The sequence below is a fragment of the Lutjanus erythropterus genome, chromosome 11 (genome assembly GCF_056507025.1).
Source record: "Lutjanus erythropterus isolate fLutEry1 chromosome 11, fLutEry1.hap2, whole genome shotgun sequence".
NCBI lineage: Eukaryota > Metazoa > Chordata > Actinopteri > Lutjaniformes > Lutjanidae > Lutjanus > Lutjanus erythropterus.
The window spans coordinates 20,267,899-20,288,718 of NC_139327.1; the positions used below are offsets into that span (position 1 = coordinate 20,267,899).

Below are 20,820 nucleotides of genomic sequence, written 5' to 3' on the forward strand. Positions count from 1 at the left end.
CCTATTTACAGATAGGGCAGATCATTTTGATCAATTTTTCCTGAAACCTCTTTTTTTAGATATTGTTTGTAGATATCTTATATCAGAACACATTCCCTGCGATTTCAGGTGCCATTGGTTGCCATGCAACCAGTAACTTTGTACAAGTTCCTAGCCTGTTAGATGGGAGCAGTGTTGTGTTAAATGTAGGGTATTGAAAGTCAAAGTATTGAAATGGAACAATTTGCATTTCATATAATGTCTGGAGCCACAAAAAATATTTCTGATGGCCACCACTGGCCCAGGTGCCACACTTTGAGAACCCCTGTCCTACACATCTAGGGAGGCTGAGGTGAGGTGTTTGGAATCTGCAATCTCACCACTAGATGCCACTAAGTCCTAGTGCTGAGTGATATAGCTGAAGAATTTATCACATTAAAATGTTTCATTTCAGTTGATATCAGTAATTACTGATTAAGGAGAATAAAGGTTGAATTTCACTACTTTATTTATGTGTGTCTCAGCACACGAGCAGAGGAGATTTTTATTTAGAAAATCTTATTTCTGACATTTTCTTGGTTATTATTATTATAAGAAACACTACCAATTTTGTCCACCAGGGCCTTCAAAATTAACAAAATGTGCAAAGTTCCCTGTAGTAGCGTTAAGTGAAACTACAGAACGTTATGCTGACCAACTGTCTTATTGCTATTGATGAAGTGTCTATTGCTGGTACATATTATTATTATTGCCTTATTGCCCAGACCTACTAAATCCTACGTTGAAATCTGCAACACACAAGTGTGCAAAAAGTGACAGGGTGTAAATACTTTCTGAAGCTATTGTATAGCTCTAAACATGGCAGGTGTATAAATGCCATTTATACATCAATAAAACAATCAAACTGATGTTGAAAATCACATGTAAAACAATAAATAAAGTTTGTCAACTTAATTGACAAATAATTGAAAAGCATGACCCATAATCTCAATCTGTACTTGTCTATTGATTTTGCAAAACACAGTTTCAGTTCATGTCTTTTTATATCAGAAGTTAGTTCATAAAAGAGTGCAAGTGCAAGTAGATAAAACAATGTAAAGGCACTGACCTTCGCTATTGACATGAAAGAAGAAAAAGACAGTCAAAGAGTCTTGTGGCTCTTTGTTAAATGATCTTTGCCTTCTGTCACCAGTTAGTTTGTGGTTGGATATTTCTCCTCTGATCCAAGACCAGCCTTTGTGATCTCACAAAGTGTTAGTGGAAAATTCAGCTCTTCATGGCTCTTCACACACCTTCAGCAAATCCTCCAGGAAATGAAGCACCACCTCCTTCCCTCTCTCCTCCTCTCCCTCAGCCTTCATCTCCTTCAGTCTGCTCAGGGTCTGCCGCAGACCTCCAACTCTTTGTTGAGGGGTGAAACTGTTCCCAGCTGCATCCTTCTCTCCCTGCTCCCCATCTCCTCCTCCTTCCTCCGCACTCACATATTTGATCAAATGCTCTTTAATGCCCCGCCCTTCCTCAGCAGCCAGCGATGCCCCGAGAGCAGGCATGTCCTGTGCCTGGCTGACGCTGAGCAGGTGCAAGAGAGCTTGTGAGAGCGTGTGTCGCAGGCTGGCACTGTATCGGTACTCCAAAAAGTCATTTGTGTCTTCGCTGTTCTCCAGCGCTGTGGCCAGGGAATGCCACACATGGCTGAAGCGCTTTGTGTCCCCATAGCAGCCGCGGTAGCTGGGAACTGCCAGGGCAGCGGCAGACTTGATCCGCACCTTGAAGTTCTTGCAGGAAGTGACAACATGGCAGAGGGAGGAGAATGCGTCACGAGACCACGGGGCTGAGTCTGCGAAGCAGGAAGAAAACAGAAATGAAAGTTTGACATTTGAGGAATTAGGGATCTTAATGATTAATCGATTAATCTCTGTAACATCACCCACAGGTTTCTAAAGAGCCGTTGTGAAGCTGACAGTGTGTTGGCTCTGGCGTCGCCATCTTGGCAGTGCCTGACTCCGCTAACACCTGGCTACTCCAAAAATGTGCAAAGAGTGTGAGTAAATAAGAGGCAGCTGAATGAAGAAGCTATCTAGTAGCTAGCGAACTGCGACAACGCCCACCTGTCACTCAAAGTGGGCTGAATTATACATCACTCCAAGATTTACATATTTTAAACCACTGTGTTTTATAAAAATTCACCCCTGTATCGTTGGTATGAACATGGAAAGCTATTAGGACCAAAACTGTTTTTTTAGTACGAGGCAACATGTTTATTTTTGTTGTAAAGTTAGACGTTTTAATATGTGGGTTCATGGGGATTGCTTTTGGAGCCTCAAAGGGCCATTTGAAGAACTGCAGTTTTTGGCACTTCTGTGTTGGCTTCACTTTTCAGCTGTTTGGTTGTCACAGATTTTTTTTTTTAGCAAGTGTGCCAGCTAAGATTAAAATATATGTATATCATTCCCCCTTGTTGAAATTTTATCCTTGTCCATTTCTGTAAGCTCCTACCGATAGACTTTCCCTAAACCATATTTCTCAAAATATGAAACTATCCCTTTAAATCCTGGATGGAAACATGGTCACAGATCCAGACTGACCAATTCACACCAAGAACAAACACGGGTGAATAAACACTTACCGAGCGGCAGGGCAGGGTTTCTGAAAGCATTTCCCAAAGCGTAACAGGCATTCCATCGGACCTTCATAGTGGCTTCTGATTGGACAGTTTTAACCAGAGCACGGACTGCATCCTCCAGTGGCCGTTGGAATGCAGACCGGGTCAGCTGACTCTGACGCAGGAAATGAAGGAGATTCCCCAGCGCTCGCACCGCGTTTGACTTCACCTAGAGGAGGTGTAAGGGAGGAAGTCAGTGCAAGGAGGTGAGAACCAATCAAAAAGAGAAGATAATCTTCATTCATGCATGTTACACAATCGTAGTTGTATGTTCTTTGCTAGAATGTCATTCCATGTGTCCCGAAAAGACCAATCCTTAAATTACTTCTCAGCAGAACAAAATGTGGCAAGTGTTGATCAATCTGAATGTTTTTGCTTTGCTCTTGTGTGTTAAAGTGCGAATGCTCTCACCCTGTCTTTGTCAGCTGACGCTCGGGTGGCTGCCTGCAACATCTTGAGCAGCAGCATGTCCGATAACTCTTCTTGAAAGTCCACACCTACACTTTCCCTGAAAAAATTAGATTACATATCAGATAGCTGGGAAAAAAAACAGTTTGGAGAAGCAGAAAGGGGTACCAGCATGGAAGCTGTGCAATGTACTGCTGTGGACAAGGCCAACAGCAAAATGCATTTTAGTCACTTAAAAAAGATCTGCCTAAAAAAGAAACTTATTGTCACACTTAATGTGTGCGCTATATTTAGAATATTTTTACCACTTTACTTTGCCATTAAGCAGCCAACAGGAAACTGCTGTTATAAGACCAGCAACTCCTGTGTTCTGCGAGGTAAAATTACTGATTGTGTCTATGGAGTTTGGCTGGTTTGGAGAGAGCGACATTTGGCCTGTTTTACAGCTGTTTCCTGATGGAAAAGGGTGTCTGACAGCAAAGCAGTAAAAATATTCTATATAATAGAGTGTACACTGGTGGACCTAAAATACCCATTGGCTAAAATACCTTTTGTTGCTAAGCCTGTTCACAACAGTTGACTGATTAGCTTCTGTGCTGGTGCTCCTCTCTGCTTTTCCAGACTGAGGGTGTGCTGACAGCATTTAGCATAGGTAATACACAGACTACTGATAAAAACTTCATCAAATAATCTGAACCATCTGTTAATTTTTTTAAGGATATGTATTTAATTTACTGTTATAAAAATGCATTCAGTCGTATTTTCTTACATATTAACAATAAGTGTGTCTGTGAGGTTGCCCAGAGACCAGGCAGCTTTAGCACGGACATTTGGAGATCGATCATCAAGTGCAGCGAGGATGGTGTTTGCTGTGTCCGCCACAAACATCACATCCTGAAAACAGACAGGGTAAACAAAATTTTAAAAACTGTATAATAGATCCTTGTGGGTCAGAAACATGTTACTCAGTGTTCAGTGTTCCCACCTCTCTCAGACAGGGGAACAGTATGTAGACTCCCAAAGCCCTGACGGCTGCAGTCTTCACCAGATAGTTTTCACTGTAGGTCAGCCCCAGCAACACGGTGATGCACATCAGCTGGGTCTTATCCTTAAAAAGAAACAAGAGTAACCGTCACACATACAGCTCCATGAAGTGCTGTATCAGCCGAGTAGACACATTCAGAGGGGAACTCACAGGCAGCTGTGCGAAGGCCTGCGGCAGGATGGAGGAGAGCGTGTCGCAGGCGCTCGTCTGTAGTGTGGGATGTTGTTCGTTCTGCAGCGCTCCGTTCAGAGGTCCACTTAAGACTTCAGACCAAAACAGCACCACCTACATCATGTCCATGTATGAAATGAAAACTTCAACATATAATAGTTTACTGAACTTAAAACTTGTTTTTTTGAAAGTTCTAATTACTGGGCTGCATTAAACAATTTTTTAAAATCAAATTTTCAATATTTCCCAGAACCCAAAATGTCTTTGGATTGCTCAAGCCATGTACTGCAATAAAATGAAACAAACAACAAGAAGAAACCATCTCTTAATAAATGAATCCAGGTCTACCCTGACACAGTACATACAGAATAAAGACAGCTTGCACTTACTTGGTTCATGGGGATTCGCAAGCTCTCAGGCACATTGTTCTCTGCTCTGTACTGCTGGATTATTCCTGTCCCCAACTCCTCTAGTAACTAAATAAAAGCAGACAACACAGATATCAGTGCACAGATCTGGACTTTATGATTGCTACTTGTTGCATTTCCAGATGTTTGTTATTTGCCAAACAATAAGAGATTCAGTTTAAAAATGTACACCATTCATAAAGCTGAAGCTTGAAAATAGGATGAGAGAAGTCACTTAACAGTTTTAAACCCACAAAAATAGGCAGTATAGATAGAAAACAAACTCCTTTGCCATTCTAGTTGACAAGTTTGCATTTCTGTTTTCTTCCTAATGTGAAATCAGGGTTAGTAAACAGGAAACAGCATGGAGGCCATCTTATATCTTTTATTTAAGTCTCTTTGCAACTCGACAGTGACTAATTTGGAAAGAGTTTGTGCACTGTTGAATGGAAATGGATGGAATTTGTGGATGAGATGACATAAAGTCGCAGAAGTCACCAACAGAGGCGACAAGCCTTTATAGCATCACACCAGAAAAGAGGCGAAAATTAGGATGTCACATGTTTACATGAGACTACATGCTGATTGTACCTTTTCTCAGTGAAGACAAAAGCCAGATATTAGTGGGGGGTTTTGTCCAGAGTGACAGGGGCTACAGAGAGACTATGAGTTGGTACCTTTGCTCCGTGCAGTTGTATGGAAGGGTCTGTCTCCCCCAGGCAGCGGGCGCTCACCTGCCCAATTTCACACAGACATGCTTGGGCCAGAGAGAAGTAGCCACGCACCAGGTGGGACATGACCTGAAACACACTGGACACAGTTAAAAAAAACTCCAAAAACTTCAAATTTTGCTTTCCATTGTATGTCTCACTCATTGTTTCTCACCTGTAGTGCTTCTAGTCGGACGGGGGAGGGCTCTAAAGCACCTCCTCCTGTCCCTGCCCCCTCACTGTCTGATTGGTCCTCTCTGGATTGCGTCACCAGTGACACACACAGCTGCAGCAGCCATGGCGGGGAACTGTCCTCCTCCGCTGGTGTGCGAGGAACATTGGGGGAGTGCGTGTGCGAGCTTCGCTGAGAGGGTGTGACTGGTGTGCAAGAGGGCGAGGACACCCCATCTCTTTGTCTCCAGCTGAGAGCTGTGTCCTGCGGTGTGAATGAGCCAGTGTTGGTGCTGCTACCCTCCGGCTGACGGAGAAGGAGCTGCACCTCAGGGAGAGGAGCCTGAGTCGTCATCAGCGCCCCGTAAAGTGTCAGGACAGACACGCGAACATTCACATCTAAAGACAGAGAGAAGCTGTATTAAAAGAAGCATGTATAACTAACCGGGAGCTGTATTACAGAAACTTCCTAAAACTGCAGATCCTATCTTAAGTGAAATTTTTGGATGTTTCAGTATGTTTCAAAGATGAGAAATGTAGCTTCAGCTTCTAGATAACACACAAAAAAGTTAAGCGATACACTATGTCGGATTGAGTGCTTCCAAAATAAAACAGAATAATGTAAGATGAGATAGGATTCCTAAGGTTAAATTAGGACTGGCTTCTGTAATACCAAACTGGGAAAAAACAGATCTTGGATTCTTCCAATCTAAACTTAAGATTCAAAATAGGAAGTTCCCATAATACAGCCCCTGTTCTCTTAAAACCATGTGTGCAGTTACTCGAGTGCACTGATGAAACACAGACCTCTGTGGCGAACGTAGGGACGCATCTGCTTCCAGAGCGGGCTGAGCAGACCAGGTCTGAGACGGTGGTAGGGAGCATTTGCCACCAGGTAGGCCAGACACTAACAGACAGGAAGGGCGGAGATAAAGTGTTAGAACAACAAACACTCCTGAGCTGAGTACTGTCTCAGCACAACTTGTTTTATGTCAGTGGTTCATCCATTAGTTCAACACTTTGGTCCACAGGGAAATATTACAATAATTATTAGATGGTTTGCGATGGAATGTGGCACAAGAATTCAAGGAGGACAAACAATTAGTCCCAAAGACTTTGGAGACCCCCTAACTTTCACTGACCTCCTACTCAAGGTCAACTTTTCCAAAACTATGGTTATTCATAACTCACAGGTGACAAATCATTATGATCTTTGCTGCAAGTGTTGAATGATCTAAAACGTAAGAATACCAAAGCTGACATGATTACTTTGTTTTTGGCGCATTTAGAGCCTCAGATCATTATTGCTGCTCTTGTCTGGCCAGTAGATATTAAGAATGATTGTTAGGCAGTTGTTATAAATTGTACTTAATTAACTGAGCTCTGCTGGCGTACCTTTATGACCTGTGTGAGTGTCTGTGGGGAGGTCTCAGCCAGCAGGGCAAGACTGAGAGTGCGGTGCAGCTCTCTGATGGCAGTGGCCAGCAAGAAGGAGAAAGGGGTGTAAGATGTACGAGGAGATGCCGTATCTTCAGCTACTGCCAGGAACTGACGGGAGCCATCCAGCATGGCTGACAACACCTGAAGCGCACACGCACGTACCTGGAGGGAAAGGAAACAAAACAGATGCTACAACTATACATGTGAGGGAGGACTATAAAATGGGTGAGGGTAGGTCATACCTTCGGCGAGGGGTCCTTCAGGATAATTGTGAGCAGAGTGAGGGGCGGTGGTCCCCCAATAGGAGAGTCAGGGATGAAGGAGGACCAATAACCGTACAAAGTCCTCTTCTCTACAGCTTTCACCACTGCCAACAGACAGTGCAGCGCTCCCTGACGCACACGACCGTGGTAAAGCCTGAAAGAGGAAAAGTCTTAGCTGACTGATTTGACACATTGCCATTATATAAGCCAAATATCATTCTCTCCCAAATCAACCAAACTCCACAGGCAAAATCTGTAATTTTACCTCACAGAACACAAGAGGCGCCGGTCTACCGCTGCTGCTTCTAAATGTAGTATACACTTAAAGTGATATAGATGTTGTTTATGTGGACCATGTGGCTAAAATATGTTTTGTCTTCTTGTCTGCAGCAGTACATTGCTTAGCTTCCTTGCTGGTAATCCTCTCTGCTTCTGCTAACCAGGGGTGTGTTGACCACCATCTACAGTGGGGATTAGGGCTACAACAATTAACTTAATATTAAATTAACTGCCAACTGCCAAAAAGTAGTTTTTTAAGACAAAAAATTATCTGATTCCAGCTTCTTAAATGTGAATATTTTCTGGTTTCTTGGCTTCTGACACTGACTATCTCATACAACCCCATTTCAAATAATTCTAACTACCCCTTTAATTGTAATCTGCAAATGTAATGTTTCAGTGTTTTTTCAGACACCTTAAGCTTGTAGTAAGACAATGTATGGATAAGAAAAGCAGAACTTTCAATAAAAACAAAAAGCATACATGCTTGAACCAAAAACAAGAGATAGCAGTGACATAAATGTACATGGGCAGCATCTTTTTGTACCTTAATTTGCTCTGCGCGTTGCCTTCTGGGTCGGAAAACTCTGAGTCGGAACTGGTTCTTTTCCAGGAGGGGTAGAGAGATGGGGCAGAGGGTTTAGACGAGGACTCTCCCTCACCTCTCCCTCCCTCTCTTACCCCTCCTTTCTGAAGCGCAGGCACTGCTTCTCTATCATCTTCCTCTCCATCATCTCCTCTGCTCTCCTCAGTACTCGTCTTCTTCCCCTTCCCTCTTGACTTCCTCTTTTTATTCTGAGGAGAGACATTACAAATATTTAATCATTTCATTTTAAACCACAACTAACTTTAACTTTTACAGAAAATGAAAAATGCTTGTCTTACCCCTGAGGCCTTGCCTGGCACAGCTGCATCTTTTGCTGGTTCAGAGGTTTTTGGTGGTTCAGCTGGTTTTGGTGCGGTGAGACCCTCATACTGAGGGAGAGGTGCTGGGTAAAGCACAGTCGGCCACTCGACACTCACCCCTGGAGTTCCCTGGAACATGAGCCTCTGCACAAAACATGTACAATATAAACTGTCCAGTAGTGTTTGTACAGAAAAAAAGACAAAAAATGATGAAACAATTCAGGGTGCTCTGATTGATTGCCAGCCGTCATTATCGGCCAACATTTGATCTAAATAGTTTGACTGGTGGTCTCTATCAAGGCTGATCAGAAGAGTCAATCACTTTCTGCAAGTTTCAAGAGGTTAAATTTAAAGCTTTTAAGACCTTTTAAACACCCATTATGACCACAATTTCAAACAGACCCCATGATTGGCCAATACTGCTTCCATCAATAGATCGTCCCCCAAATTACTGATCAGAGCACCTTAACAGCAAAAGAAATAATCTGCAAATGTGTTACAACTTTGTACCTTAAGTGCAGCCAGTATGGACCCAAGCTCCTCCCCTCCACCAAATTTCCACTTCCCACCTGAGAGACAACACTGAAGTCCTTTCAATGCTGCCTGGATCACCTGCAAAAGGAGGAGGACACAGGACATCAGTCAACCATGATTAAATGTAATTTTCCCTATTCAAATTTTCATTACAACACATCGATCATCCATACCATGCAGTAGAAGAGCTCGTCAGTGTTAGGAGGTTTGGGTGACTGCAGTGTTTTCAGGAAGACAGTGAAAGATACACTTCTGTATTGATCATCCAAAGCTGGCTGACCAGGGATCCTGGAGAGAAACAAGCCACAGAAACAATAATAATAACAAGAATACACAAGTTCAAGTTGTGAACACAACACTGTCATATATCATCACCTTTTAAAGTGATAGTCCAACCATGTTAGAAAACAGTTGTCATGACAGAGTCATGTTTCTGGCAACCTTATGAATGAAAGTCCAAAATTTACTATCTAGGACCCTTTTAGCTACTAAATACTCCAATATGTTCTCCAGCTAGTCTCCAACCATGTCTATCTGCTGTTTGGTGCTAAGCAGGTGATGTAAAGTGGTTATTTAGAGCTTTTTCTACTGAAAAGAGCTGCCTGCTGCAGGTAAAAATGACACTATGAGACTGGTTAGGGTTACCAAAACAGTAACGTTGTGTGAAGGACAGCTAAACAATGAACTGAAACTCGCTACAAACCTCTGTAAAGCTGAGAGGAGCTCAGGGTTCAGGTGATTATTCTCTGTAGGTTCATCACAATAAGCGATCTCTTTCATGTTGTTATACTGATTTCACATTGTCATAACATGTCACTGGCTGTGCAGAAAAAAAAACCTACCTAAGACAAATGTTGGCCATGCAGGTGAGAGCAACACGGCGTAACTCCAAATTTGGCTGGGATGGAGAACTATAGAGCAGCAGGACTCCGTCTTCACCCAACAAGTCACTGAGATGCTACAAATCAGAAAAATCTCAATGCAAATATTCAGTAACAGTTATCATATACCACAGTAAACAGAATCAGAGAGCTTGTGCAAATATCTACCTGATGGCACTGAGGTCCATTCCCGTACACTATTGTGGAGAGTGCCAGGAGGACATCTGAATGTGTCCATGGACTGCACACTTTCAGTGCTCTGGTGGTGTAGTTCACTAATACATCCAATGTCTGCTCGTCCATTATTACCTGAAGCAACAGTGAGAACAGATGATAAGAAAAAGCACAGCATATTTACATGCACAATCACAGTCAGTACATGAGTACATTTGTAGTATACTCCACTGTTACCTTTAGATGATTGAGTAGATGATGGACTAGCTGGCAGAATTTGATGACTAAATGTTCTTGACTCAGCGGCACCAGACAGCTGGCGTGTTTCAGCAGACTGCACACATCCTGAAATACAAAACAAGACACTCAACACGACCAACAGTGTCTTTACCGGCAACAAAACCAGCCAGGATATCACATATAGGGCCTGGCCAATACTGGATTTTTGGGGCTGATAAAGATATTATGAAGTTAAAGAATTCCAATGTCAATATATCAGCTGATATTGCAATAATCCTTCAAATGTGCTTATCAAACACTTTTGACAGATATGTGTAATGGAAGCAGAATATTTTAGTTTAACAATAAACTTTATTGTCCAAAATGACATCACACTGAAACAGTAAATGTTCACTGATATTTTTAATAATTAAAAATGAAATTATTCAACTTGTATATATTTTGTTCTTTTATTTATTATTGCTATATTGCCTCTGTATATGCTATTGTAGATTGTACATATTTTTACATTCCTAAATTAAAAAAAACACAAAAAGAAAAATATATGCATATATTAAAATTAAATTAAGAGAAAGAATCAAACATACATAAAATGATTTCATATCAGCACATATATCGGACAACATACACACCACTACCATACAGACCGATATAGCAGGCTCAGGCCAATATTGGCTGGATAATATTGTCTCACCGATTTATGTGTCTGACTCTGATCACATATGTTGATTGAACATGGATATAAATAGGCAAAGCCAACGAAAGTGTAATTACGCTTGCTGCCAGAGCAAAACTTGTTTGTTTTTTCTGGGGTTTAAATAAACCGTTGTTAGAACACTGCTCCATAACTGCTGGGCTGCTGGATAGGCTGCTGGAGGGTTGATGAGTCACAAGGTGGCTGCTGGTTGCTGTGATGTCATGGGTGCTTGCTTTGGTTGTCCTGTATTATCCCGTCAGGACTTATTTCACAATAATTCCCTGCTCACTGTACATTATCCCCTTTATTACTTGGTTACTTACCAAAAAAAAGTGCCAAAAAGTTTGCATGGCACACATGTATGGAACATAAAATTCATTCATTCATTCATTTTCCTCTGCTTATCCGGGGCCAGGTCGCGGTGGCAGCAGTCTAAGCAGGGATGCCCAGACTTCCCTCTCCCTGGACACTTATTCCAGGCCTTCTGGGAGGATCCCAAGACATTCCCAGGCCAGCCAAGTGACATAGTCCCTCCAGCATGTCCTGGGTCTTCCTCGGGGCCTCCTCCCAGTGGGGCATGCTCGGAACACCTCCCCAGGGAGGCGTCCAGGAGGCATCTGATATAGATGCCCGAGCCACCTCAGCTGGCTCCTCTCGACGTGGAGGAGCAGCAGCTATACTCCAAGCTCCTCCTAGGTGCCAGAGCTCCTCATACTATCTCTAAGGGAGTGCCCCGCCACCCTGCGAAGGAAACTCATTTCAGCTGCTTGTATCCAAGATCTTGTTCTTTCGGTCATGACCCAAAGTTCATGACCATAGATGAAGGTAGGAACATAGACTGACCGGTAAATCGAGCGCTTCGGCTTTTGGCTCAGCTCCTTCTTTCCCACGACAGACCGGTGCAACGACCGCATTACTACTGCTGCCGCACCGATCTTTCTGTCAATCTCACGCTCCATCCTACCCTCACTCATGAACAAAACCCCAAGATACTTGAACTCCTCCACTTGAGGCAGGAGCCCTCCTCCGACCCGGAGGGGGCAAGCCAACTTATTCCGGCCGAGAACCATGGCCTTGAACTTGGAGGTGCTGATTCTTATCCTAGCCGCTTCACACTCAGCTGCAAAGTGCCCCAGTACATGCTGAAGGTCCTAGTTCGAAGGAGCCAACAGGACAACATCATCCGCAAAAAGCAGAGATGAGCTCCTATGGTCCCCAAACCGGACTCCTTCCAGCCCTTGGCTGCGACTAGAAATTCTGTCCATAAAAATAATGAACAGAACCGGTGACAAAGGGCAACAAAGGTCCAACATGCACTGGGAACAGGTCTGACTTATTGCCGGCAATGAGAACAAAGCTCCTGCTCCAGTTATACAGAGATTGTCCAACCCTTAGCAGAGGGCCTTGAAGCCTGTCCCCGACCCGAAGGTGCAGGGCGGCGACCCTCTCGTTCACCGAGGAGAACTCCAACACATGGTGGCTGAGCTGGGGGGCTATAAGCAAGCCCACACCAGCCCGCCGCCTCTCACTGCAGGCAACTCCAAAGAGAAAGAGTGTCCAGCCTCTCTCAAGGATTTGTGTTTCAGAGCCCAGACTGTGAGTGGAGGTGAGTCCGACTATCTCTAGCCAGTACCACTCGACCTCCTGCACTAGCTCAGGCTCCTTCCCCCCCAGCGAGGTGACCTGGGGTTGGGCCACCCAAACCACAGTGTATCAGCCCTTTCTGAACCCTCCCACAGGTGATGGGCCTATGTTGCTCATTTGGACTGGGCCAAGGCCCCTAATGTATAGTGTAACAACAGGGACGTCTACGTTGCCCGGATTGGTGTCACCAGGGCCCCACCCTGGAGCCAGGCCAGGGGTTGAGGCTAGCAGGTTTGAGCCTAGCAGGAACATAAAATATTAATTTTAGTAAATTAACAATGATTTTATTGGTCCTCCAGAGTCTATGATCAGAACTGTGCCCATAGCAACGGCCAGTTCTTCATGGCAACGGTGTGTTATACATAGCAACAGTCTGCTATAAAGAAATAACATACATTAGCATACTTCAATTGACCAATCAGAAAAACCGTGTAATAAAGTAACTAGGCTAACCAAGACTGCATTAACCAATACACCTAGAAGAGCAGTGCAGTTAGAACTGGGACCATTAATTAATTGATTTAAAATTTTTGAGAAACAGATACGTCTTTCACCTGAATGCTGCTGTTGATAATGAATTAAATATCAAAAGTTAAAATGATACTCTGAGTAGTTTTTGAGAAGAATACTTTGTACCCTTACTTAAATAGTGTTCTAACACCAGTGCAGTATCGTGCGTTAAGATAAATATGGTCATACAGATATGTGTTACCTCTGGTCGGATGTTGATGTTGGGCTCGAAGCTTCTGTTGTAGTTTTCGGACAGGAGCTGGTCAAACAGCAGGTTGAGCTCCTCTCTCAGCTGGCCGGAGTCTGCCCGCAGCGCTCGGAGCTTTGCGGCGCAGCGGGAAAACTGTTTCTCGGCGTCCGACGTCGAGCCGAGCCGCCAACCGTCCGTCCCGAGCGGAGTGAACGGGGCGGCCTCCGCGGACAAAGCCACCGGGGGGAACACAGGGACATCACTGCGACTCACAAAGGCTGGTACTGACAACCCGGTTTGAGCCGCCATATTTTCGCACTCGGAAGTGTTTCACTTGCTTGACGGTTCTCGCTCTTCAATTCAAGTTCGACATCCAGATGTCAGGCTCATTACTGCCCCCTACAGTGTGGCCCAGAGACACCAACAGCTAGATCCCAAATATCACCCAGTCACACTTAGGAATAGAGGACCAAACTACCATGAATTACATTTAATGAGCATTATTAATATGTAAAAATACACAATTACAAGAAAAAGTCCTGTATGCAATATTTTATTAAAATAGCTACAGAATTAAGTGTCAAAAGATTTAATAATTCATTGCAAAAAAAAATTAATACAATTTGAAAATACAACTTAAGGTAGCCTAATTTTCTAACAATTTAAAGCAGCCTTTTTTTAGTCAAATAAACTTAATGTTAATTCAGCTTTAGAAAACATGTTCGATATGCTCAAGATATTAAGCTGAACCAACAACTCTTCAGTCACACTGACAAACATAACAAACAAATTTGATTTTCTACATTTTATACGTTTGAGGTGATCATATGTTGGCCCACCTTGTAATAGTGATTTTATAAAAAAAAAAATAATAATAATTATCTTAAAGTGCATTAGAGACACACAACAAGTTTTCATCATTTCAGTTTTCTTCAAACCATAAAAAAGAAGGGTCACAGAGGAGTTTTAACTCTCAAGTAATATATGCTGGGAAGTCTGCTAACAGGATGGTCATGTTTCTTTAGAAACTTAATATAATGAGTTGATTGAACTCTGTACAGTACTTTTATTCAACTCATTTCAAGTCATGAGACTTCAAGTTAGAAGAACTCATGTTTATAGGTTTTGAAGTGTTCTGAAATAAATAGAAATTTAAGTTTAATTAATTTGAATAAATATAACTTTACATTATACAATATACAATATTTACATTAAGTTGATGAGAAAAGATTAGTTGATTGCACTTAAGTCCTGTATGATTGTTTATCGTGTTTTCACAAACACTTGTAATATTTATTTTGTATATATTTTCTTGTTGAGTTTTGTGTATTTAATAAAAGGCATAAATAAAGGCAAACAGCAGAGAATGTAAATGTGTTGTGAACTGTAATAATGATGACATCAGGCCCAAGAGCAGTGGCCTGTGCTGAGGATTAAAAGCCTTGACTTGAAATCAACAGGATAACATTGGACATGTTACAGTGACAGGTGGAATCAGAATCAGAATCAGAAACTCTTTGAACCATTGGGGGAAATTGGGTTACCTTACACTTGTTCCATTCAAGAATAGAAAAAACATAGAGAAATTATAAGAAAATGGAAATAAAGAGTATGTAAAATAAGTAAAGAGTATGTGCATTACACTACAATATACAACAATATATAGAGAAATAGAAAATAAGAAATCTGTAAAAAAAATATATATATATATTTACAACAAAACAAACAAACAAACAAAAATACACAAGTGTATACTGAAGATGGGGTATAAAAGTAGGTGTGTCAAGATCCAAAATATTATAAATAAGTATAGTAGTATAGGTTTATTGACATGTAGAGTAGAAATAAACAATGCAGTAATGATGCCAGTGTAATCATCATATTGTACTATTTACTTATTGCACAGATTACTGTACTGTCAGACCAGTTAGTGGTTAACGGTGTGACTTGAAATGGTACAATAAAGGTTTTGGAGAAAGAGGGGAAAAAAAAGAGAAAAATCCAGAAAAGACTCTTTTGTGTTTTGGTGTGCTCTTTTTGTCTATTTCTAACTGACATGGGATCAATACTCTCAACAATGCATGTCCAACTCATCCCTTGCCTCTCTGATTGGGTCTAATATGGATCACCGACCATTGCAAGCCCCCTTAAATAATGCAGATCAATACCTTCGATCGACCCCAATCACCTGGATCGATCACTCCCTCCGAGGGGAGAGAGAGGGAGGGGAAGGTTGGAAATGGTGCATTCTGGGTGGAAATAAGATGCAGGCAGTGTCCGCAAGTGAAAAACGCCGTCACCAGGGTGGAGGCTTCACTCCAGCCAATCAGGTGGAGGATGTGATGTGGAGGGCGGGGCTTAGACGCACGCTGTCCTTCCATAAATGAACGAGAAACTGTGCAGCTGCCCGTAACCAACGATTCTGAACAGTATTATAACTCCGCTGAGAAACGGTAAGAGTTGAATGCATGTATGATAATGTTCATCTTTAGTGTTTAATGTTAATAGACCCCGTGCAGTGTTAGCAGTTTAAGAGGGAATGCTGTGGCTTCTGTTTGCTGGCATGCTAATCCACCCTGAGCCTCCTGTATTTGTCCTGAGAGGCTGAATGAATACTCCTGTCCACCTCCTTTTGCATTGTCTGCAAACCTGACAACTTGAATTAGTTTAATTATAGAGGGATTATTTGGTTATTGAATATGTTTAGAAATAACTCAACTGGCAGCAGTAAATCAAAGTTATAATGCTGTCAGCTGCATAGTGCAGGTGCACCTTCTTCAGTAATGTCTCTACCCTTCCTCTGCTGCTCACTGTCATAATGATTGTGTCTGCCTCAAAACCACATCCTCAGTCTTCTGTATAACTGTTAGATAGGGGAGACCGGGGGACATTTTAACATTTTTTTTTTTTTTTAAATCTAGTCATCTTTAGATATAAGAAATTTATACCAATTAATAGTACAGTTGATATATTTTCATGAATATTAAATATACTCAGTTTACTCAAACCAGTTAATTTAATAGCTGACAACTAATTGACTGCAGCTCTAATTTGAATTGAGTTAAATAATTTTACATTGAAATTTGTTCATTTTCTAACAGAGTGTGTTGGGGCAATTGTAACCCTGATCTTACAGCCATGATCAAATCTTGTATGCTAGCTAGCTACATCCATCACCTATAGTGGCATAGCTTGTTGAAAGTGTTGTCACTCTAGCTTATTCTGATTACAAGAAGTGAGTGAGTTACAATTGTGCCTGGTCTCCCCTATGATCGGGGGGTAGGGGACAATATGATCTACTCAATTCTGAGTGGTGGGTGTTAGTTATCCAGGGCCAAGCTCAGCCCTGACAAACATTTATTTAAACAGAGAAGGGGCTGCAACATCTTTTTAAATACACAGGTGTTCGCATACATGTCGCTGCTGATTGGGTAACACCTGTGGCACACCTACCAAACGAGAGAAAATGTTTCTCAAAGCCTGTTGCTCACTGTTTTGAGGAAATGTGCCGTTCAAGCCCAAAACCGTAGCAAAATGGTACACTTTTTTTCAGATTGATCGTGCCCCAAATGACTGCTTCTCCTGTTTCATGAAGCCTCCTGTCTTATCCAGTCTGCTGGATTGGAGAAGCCGCATCCCTCATTTAGCTCTCACATGTAAATTGTCATCATTTCAAAATGCAAATAAGCAAACTCATAACTGCAGCTGGTGACTGTTTCTATAAGCAAATGATGCTGCAGTGTTGTTGTCATGGAAATGGGACGTGTTGAACTAGTGTGTGAACTAAGTGGAAAAATGTCTCCTGATTATGACCTTTTTTATCTCCCGTGCAGTAAAAAAAACGCCAACATGTCTGACAAGAAGGCAGTGATAAAGAATGCAGACATGTCTGATGAAATGCAGCAGGACGCAGTGGACTGTGCCATGCAGGCTATGGAAAAGTACAACATTGAGAAGGATATCGCCGCCTATGTCAAAAAGGTATCTTTGAACAATATTAAATTATTAAAAATATGTAACGACACCTGTAGTTGCTGGTGGTAACAGCAAATGTGTTTTAATACTACAGGTCCCATAATTCTGGGGACAGCAATACAAACTGTCATTTTAAAAAGAATAAAGAAGTCGGGCAACAATTTCTTTTCCATTATTCTGTGAGCACCTGAGCTATGTAGCTCTTCAACTAACAGCTCACTGTGGCTGCTCCTTATTCCATTACTCCGTGCAGTATTTCAATCTGTTAAAATGACCATTGTTAGACACATTGTTGATGAACAATAGTGTTAAGCACTATGCTCACTGACAAACATTGCATTTACTGTCACTACTTCACTGTAGTGAACTCATGTTTTACCAGTTAAATGCTTTTAATGTGAAGCTGCAGCAACAAGAAATGTTCACTTTGCACTAACGGCAATCTTAGAACTGATCGGCTATCATTTGATGGTTTAGCGCTCCACATTTGTATGCAGATATCAGTATATGGAGATCATATTAGCTTAAAGTTCATAGCGCATTTTTTTTTCTGCAAATGTTGCCACAGATTGTACTGCTGCAAATGTATAAATATTTTAATGCTTTCATCAGGAGGGCATGGTCTCAATCACTGTTGTGTTATATGGCTCATTAGTGACATTTATCTTCATAACCAGAAATTTATTTAACTGAAAATCTTTGAGGTTGCTTCTCGTATTTAATTTGCTAATTCTGGTTACCCCTGCAGGAGTTTGACAAGAAGTACAACCCCACATGGCACTGTATTGTTGGGAGGAACTTTGGCAGCTACGTGACGCATGAGACAAAGCATTTCATCTACTTCTACCTGGGTCAAGTGGCCATTCTACTGTTCAAGTCGGGCTGAACTCCAAACATGTCATCCTAAAACTACTTTTAATTTGTGCCACGCTGTACATTTGCTGCCACCTCTCTGCAGACATGCATTCCCCCTGGTTTCCTGCTTGCTTCAGTCTGTTATTGTTTGCCACCTACAACACTACCACCATCAGTGGATGGCGCTTTAGTCATGGCTGGACTGGTGATGTGCCGTTCATAGAGAATGCCAATGTACAACTACTCCCTGTGCCAGCTCTCGGTCAGCATTTGCACTTCTGACGACTCACTATGACTCATACATTTTGGGTATTGTTTTTGCTGTGTGTTGATGCACAGACCTTGTACATTATTTCATATGTTGTATAATAACTATTTTTCATGGAATTAAAATGAGCAACAGACAGTTTTTGTTGAGATGCCTTTAATTTTCAGTGTCGACTGAGATTGAATAGAAATGACTGTTGCTGACACTTAATAAAAGAATATCACCTGCTAAGAGATTGAAGGTTTTGTACGTGCTTGAACATTCCTGTTTCCACTTCAGTTGTGAATATTTACTGTTGTATACCTCTGGAATGTAATTTAGTGTGCAGTTTTGGTATTGTGATATTTTCAACATGTTCAGCACAAAACAACTTTGACACAGTAAATCGGTTCAAAATGTGTGGACTGTATCTGTGACTCTGCTTCACTTGCATGTACTATAAACAAGTGTTTTGTCCTTTAGTTGGGCTAGGCAGTACAGGTGCTGTGTATCACCACCCTAACCTATAGCTTTTACGCTGTTGACCACCTAGTGTTAGGTGACAAAAATACTCACCTAGCAGGCCACCTGGCTACCCAGAGGAGGAGACAAGAAATCCAATCTGAAATATCTTGTAGTTCTTTCTTGTATCCTGTGATATCGCTGGAAAAACAATAGATCTTGAAATATCTTTGGTTTTAGTCTGTCAATTTGGTCAAATTCCTCAACAAGAATGAGGAAGCATTGGTACACAGCTTTACTGAGACTGGTATGTTTTCATGACTATGAGTCAATTACCTTCACAAAGTGTTGTTTGTTCTGTAATACTAAAACTAATACTGGAATCAATAAAAACTAAACTGAAACACACAAACACTCTGGAAACTAAACTGAATGGAAATTTTAAAAATGAAAAATCAGATAAAAATAAAAAAAGACTAAACTAAATCTGGTAACAGGTGAGGAATAGTATAGTGCTGACAGTTACAGTCAGGTGTTTGTGTAAGATGGTCTTTTTATAAATAAAAATGCAAAGGAAGAGTGCTGGTCTGTGTGTCAGTACCAGCCGTGGGTGAAACAAAAACATTACCTCCTCCTCACACATCAACAATATTCTGTTACTGTAGGGATTTCCTTCTGCTTTAACACCTACAGGCACACCAGTAAGGCACTGACCTTCTTACTTTATTTGGGGCCTAATGAGAATTGTAGGTAGGCTAGTCAGTGTTTTTAATGAATTGTGGCCGACAATAAAAATAGAAACCCTGCTCCTGCAGGAGTGGAACCATCCTTTCCATTAGCATGTGTCACACAACAGTAACTGACAACCAACGACCAACTGTTAAAAAGGGGAGATTTGTTCTGAGAACAAATAGTTATGACATGCTGTATATACTGAGTTGTACCAACAAAAAAAATCTAAGATTAGTTCTAATCAGACTAAAAACTGTTTTAAATGACTAAATCCAAATTTAAAATGAAGCAGAGCTGTTGCACAATCAAAAACTAATCTAAGTTTAAAAAATCCCAGTGTAAGGAGGTACAGTTTAATCCATATGGAGATGCTTGCTTAAAACAAGTAAAAATTAAATTTTAAAAAAGTGACATTGCTTGCTGGCTAGCTAAAAAGCAAACAAAATGTTATACTGTACACTAACTAGCTAAGAAGTCAACAGAACGTTACATTGTTTGCAAGCTGGCTAAATAGTTAACAAATGTTACATTGTTAGATAAAAAAACCAAAAAACTATGGATTGTTTGCTAGCCAGCTAAAGAGTTTATTAGTCTAGTCATGATGGCAGGGAAGCTCTAATTTCTCCTCCTTTGTGAAGAACCTGTTGGCCAGTTAATGGACCAATATGGCCAAAAAAATATGCAATGATATGAAAAATCTCCTACAGTGTAAGTTTAAAGTTAATACTAGATGACATTTTCAAATGGGGTTTTAAATTTTGGTACAACAAAAATAGAGTTAATCTAGGTTTAGAGTAAGAACTAAACCAAGGTTTTAAGAGAAGTTTAAATTAAATTTTGAATCTTAAGATAGTTTCAAAGTCTGGTGCAATATAATTTCCAGTTAAAGCATGATTTGATCAGGTTTAAAAAATAATCCTTGATCCTTCCACAAAATTTCTTCAGAATATCAGATAATGTCTCAGGTGGGACTTCTCTGTTTTCATCTTCCCTTCATCTCACTGAATTTTTTTTAGATGTATGTAATGTAATCTATGAATATTTGCTACTACAAAAATATGTACTGAAAAACAGTGAAACACAATAATATGAAACTATGGATTAAATTTTTATTGAAGAGAACAAAGCTTCAAAATACTGGAGATTATACTTAGCAAAATCAAAATTCATCATCCGCACCAAATGACTGACCTAAGAGAAAAAAAAAAACATGTTAAGGTCACATCCCCTCTTCCCTC

General features: G+C 41.2%; 2 protein-coding genes across 3 annotated transcripts; one reads left to right on the forward strand and one right to left on the reverse strand.

The window, feature by feature from the left end:
- Positions 1–1,010: 1,010 nt before the first annotated feature.
- Positions 1,011–13,635, reverse strand: heatr6 (HEAT repeat containing 6). Its single transcript, XM_084731215.1, has 20 exons — positions 13,324–13,635; positions 10,268–10,375; positions 10,025–10,165; positions 9,818–9,933; positions 9,149–9,263; positions 8,952–9,053; positions 8,421–8,585; positions 8,083–8,330; positions 7,236–7,410; positions 6,949–7,155; positions 6,361–6,460; positions 5,558–5,952; positions 5,350–5,472; positions 4,655–4,741; positions 4,245–4,379; positions 4,035–4,157; positions 3,819–3,943; positions 3,053–3,149; positions 2,606–2,810; positions 1,011–1,816 (listed from the first exon to the last, which is right to left on the reverse strand). Exons 1-20 carry the CDS (start codon positions 13,618–13,620, stop codon positions 1,254–1,256), a joined length of 3,627 nt encoding a protein of 1,208 aa, XP_084587341.1. The 5' UTR covers positions 13,621–13,635; the 3' UTR covers positions 1,011–1,253.
- A 1,980-nt stretch (positions 13,636–15,615) lies between these two features.
- dynll2b (dynein, light chain, LC8-type 2b) lies at positions 15,616–18,809 on the forward strand. 2 transcript variants are annotated; one of them, XM_084731216.1, is made up of 3 exons: positions 15,616–15,764; positions 17,145–17,292; positions 18,035–18,640. In XM_084731216.1, the coding sequence occupies exons 2-3, from the start codon at positions 17,161–17,163 to the stop codon at positions 18,170–18,172; spliced, it is 270 nt and encodes an 89-aa protein (XP_084587342.1). In that variant the 5' UTR covers positions 15,616–15,764; positions 17,145–17,160; the 3' UTR covers positions 18,173–18,640. The 2 variants fall into 2 exon arrangements, with proteins under 2 accessions (XP_084587342.1, XP_084587343.1); XM_084731217.1 differs by lacking the exon at positions 15,616–15,764 and having other exon boundaries at positions 17,146–17,292; positions 18,035–18,809.
- Positions 18,810–20,820: the final 2,011 nt, after the last annotated feature.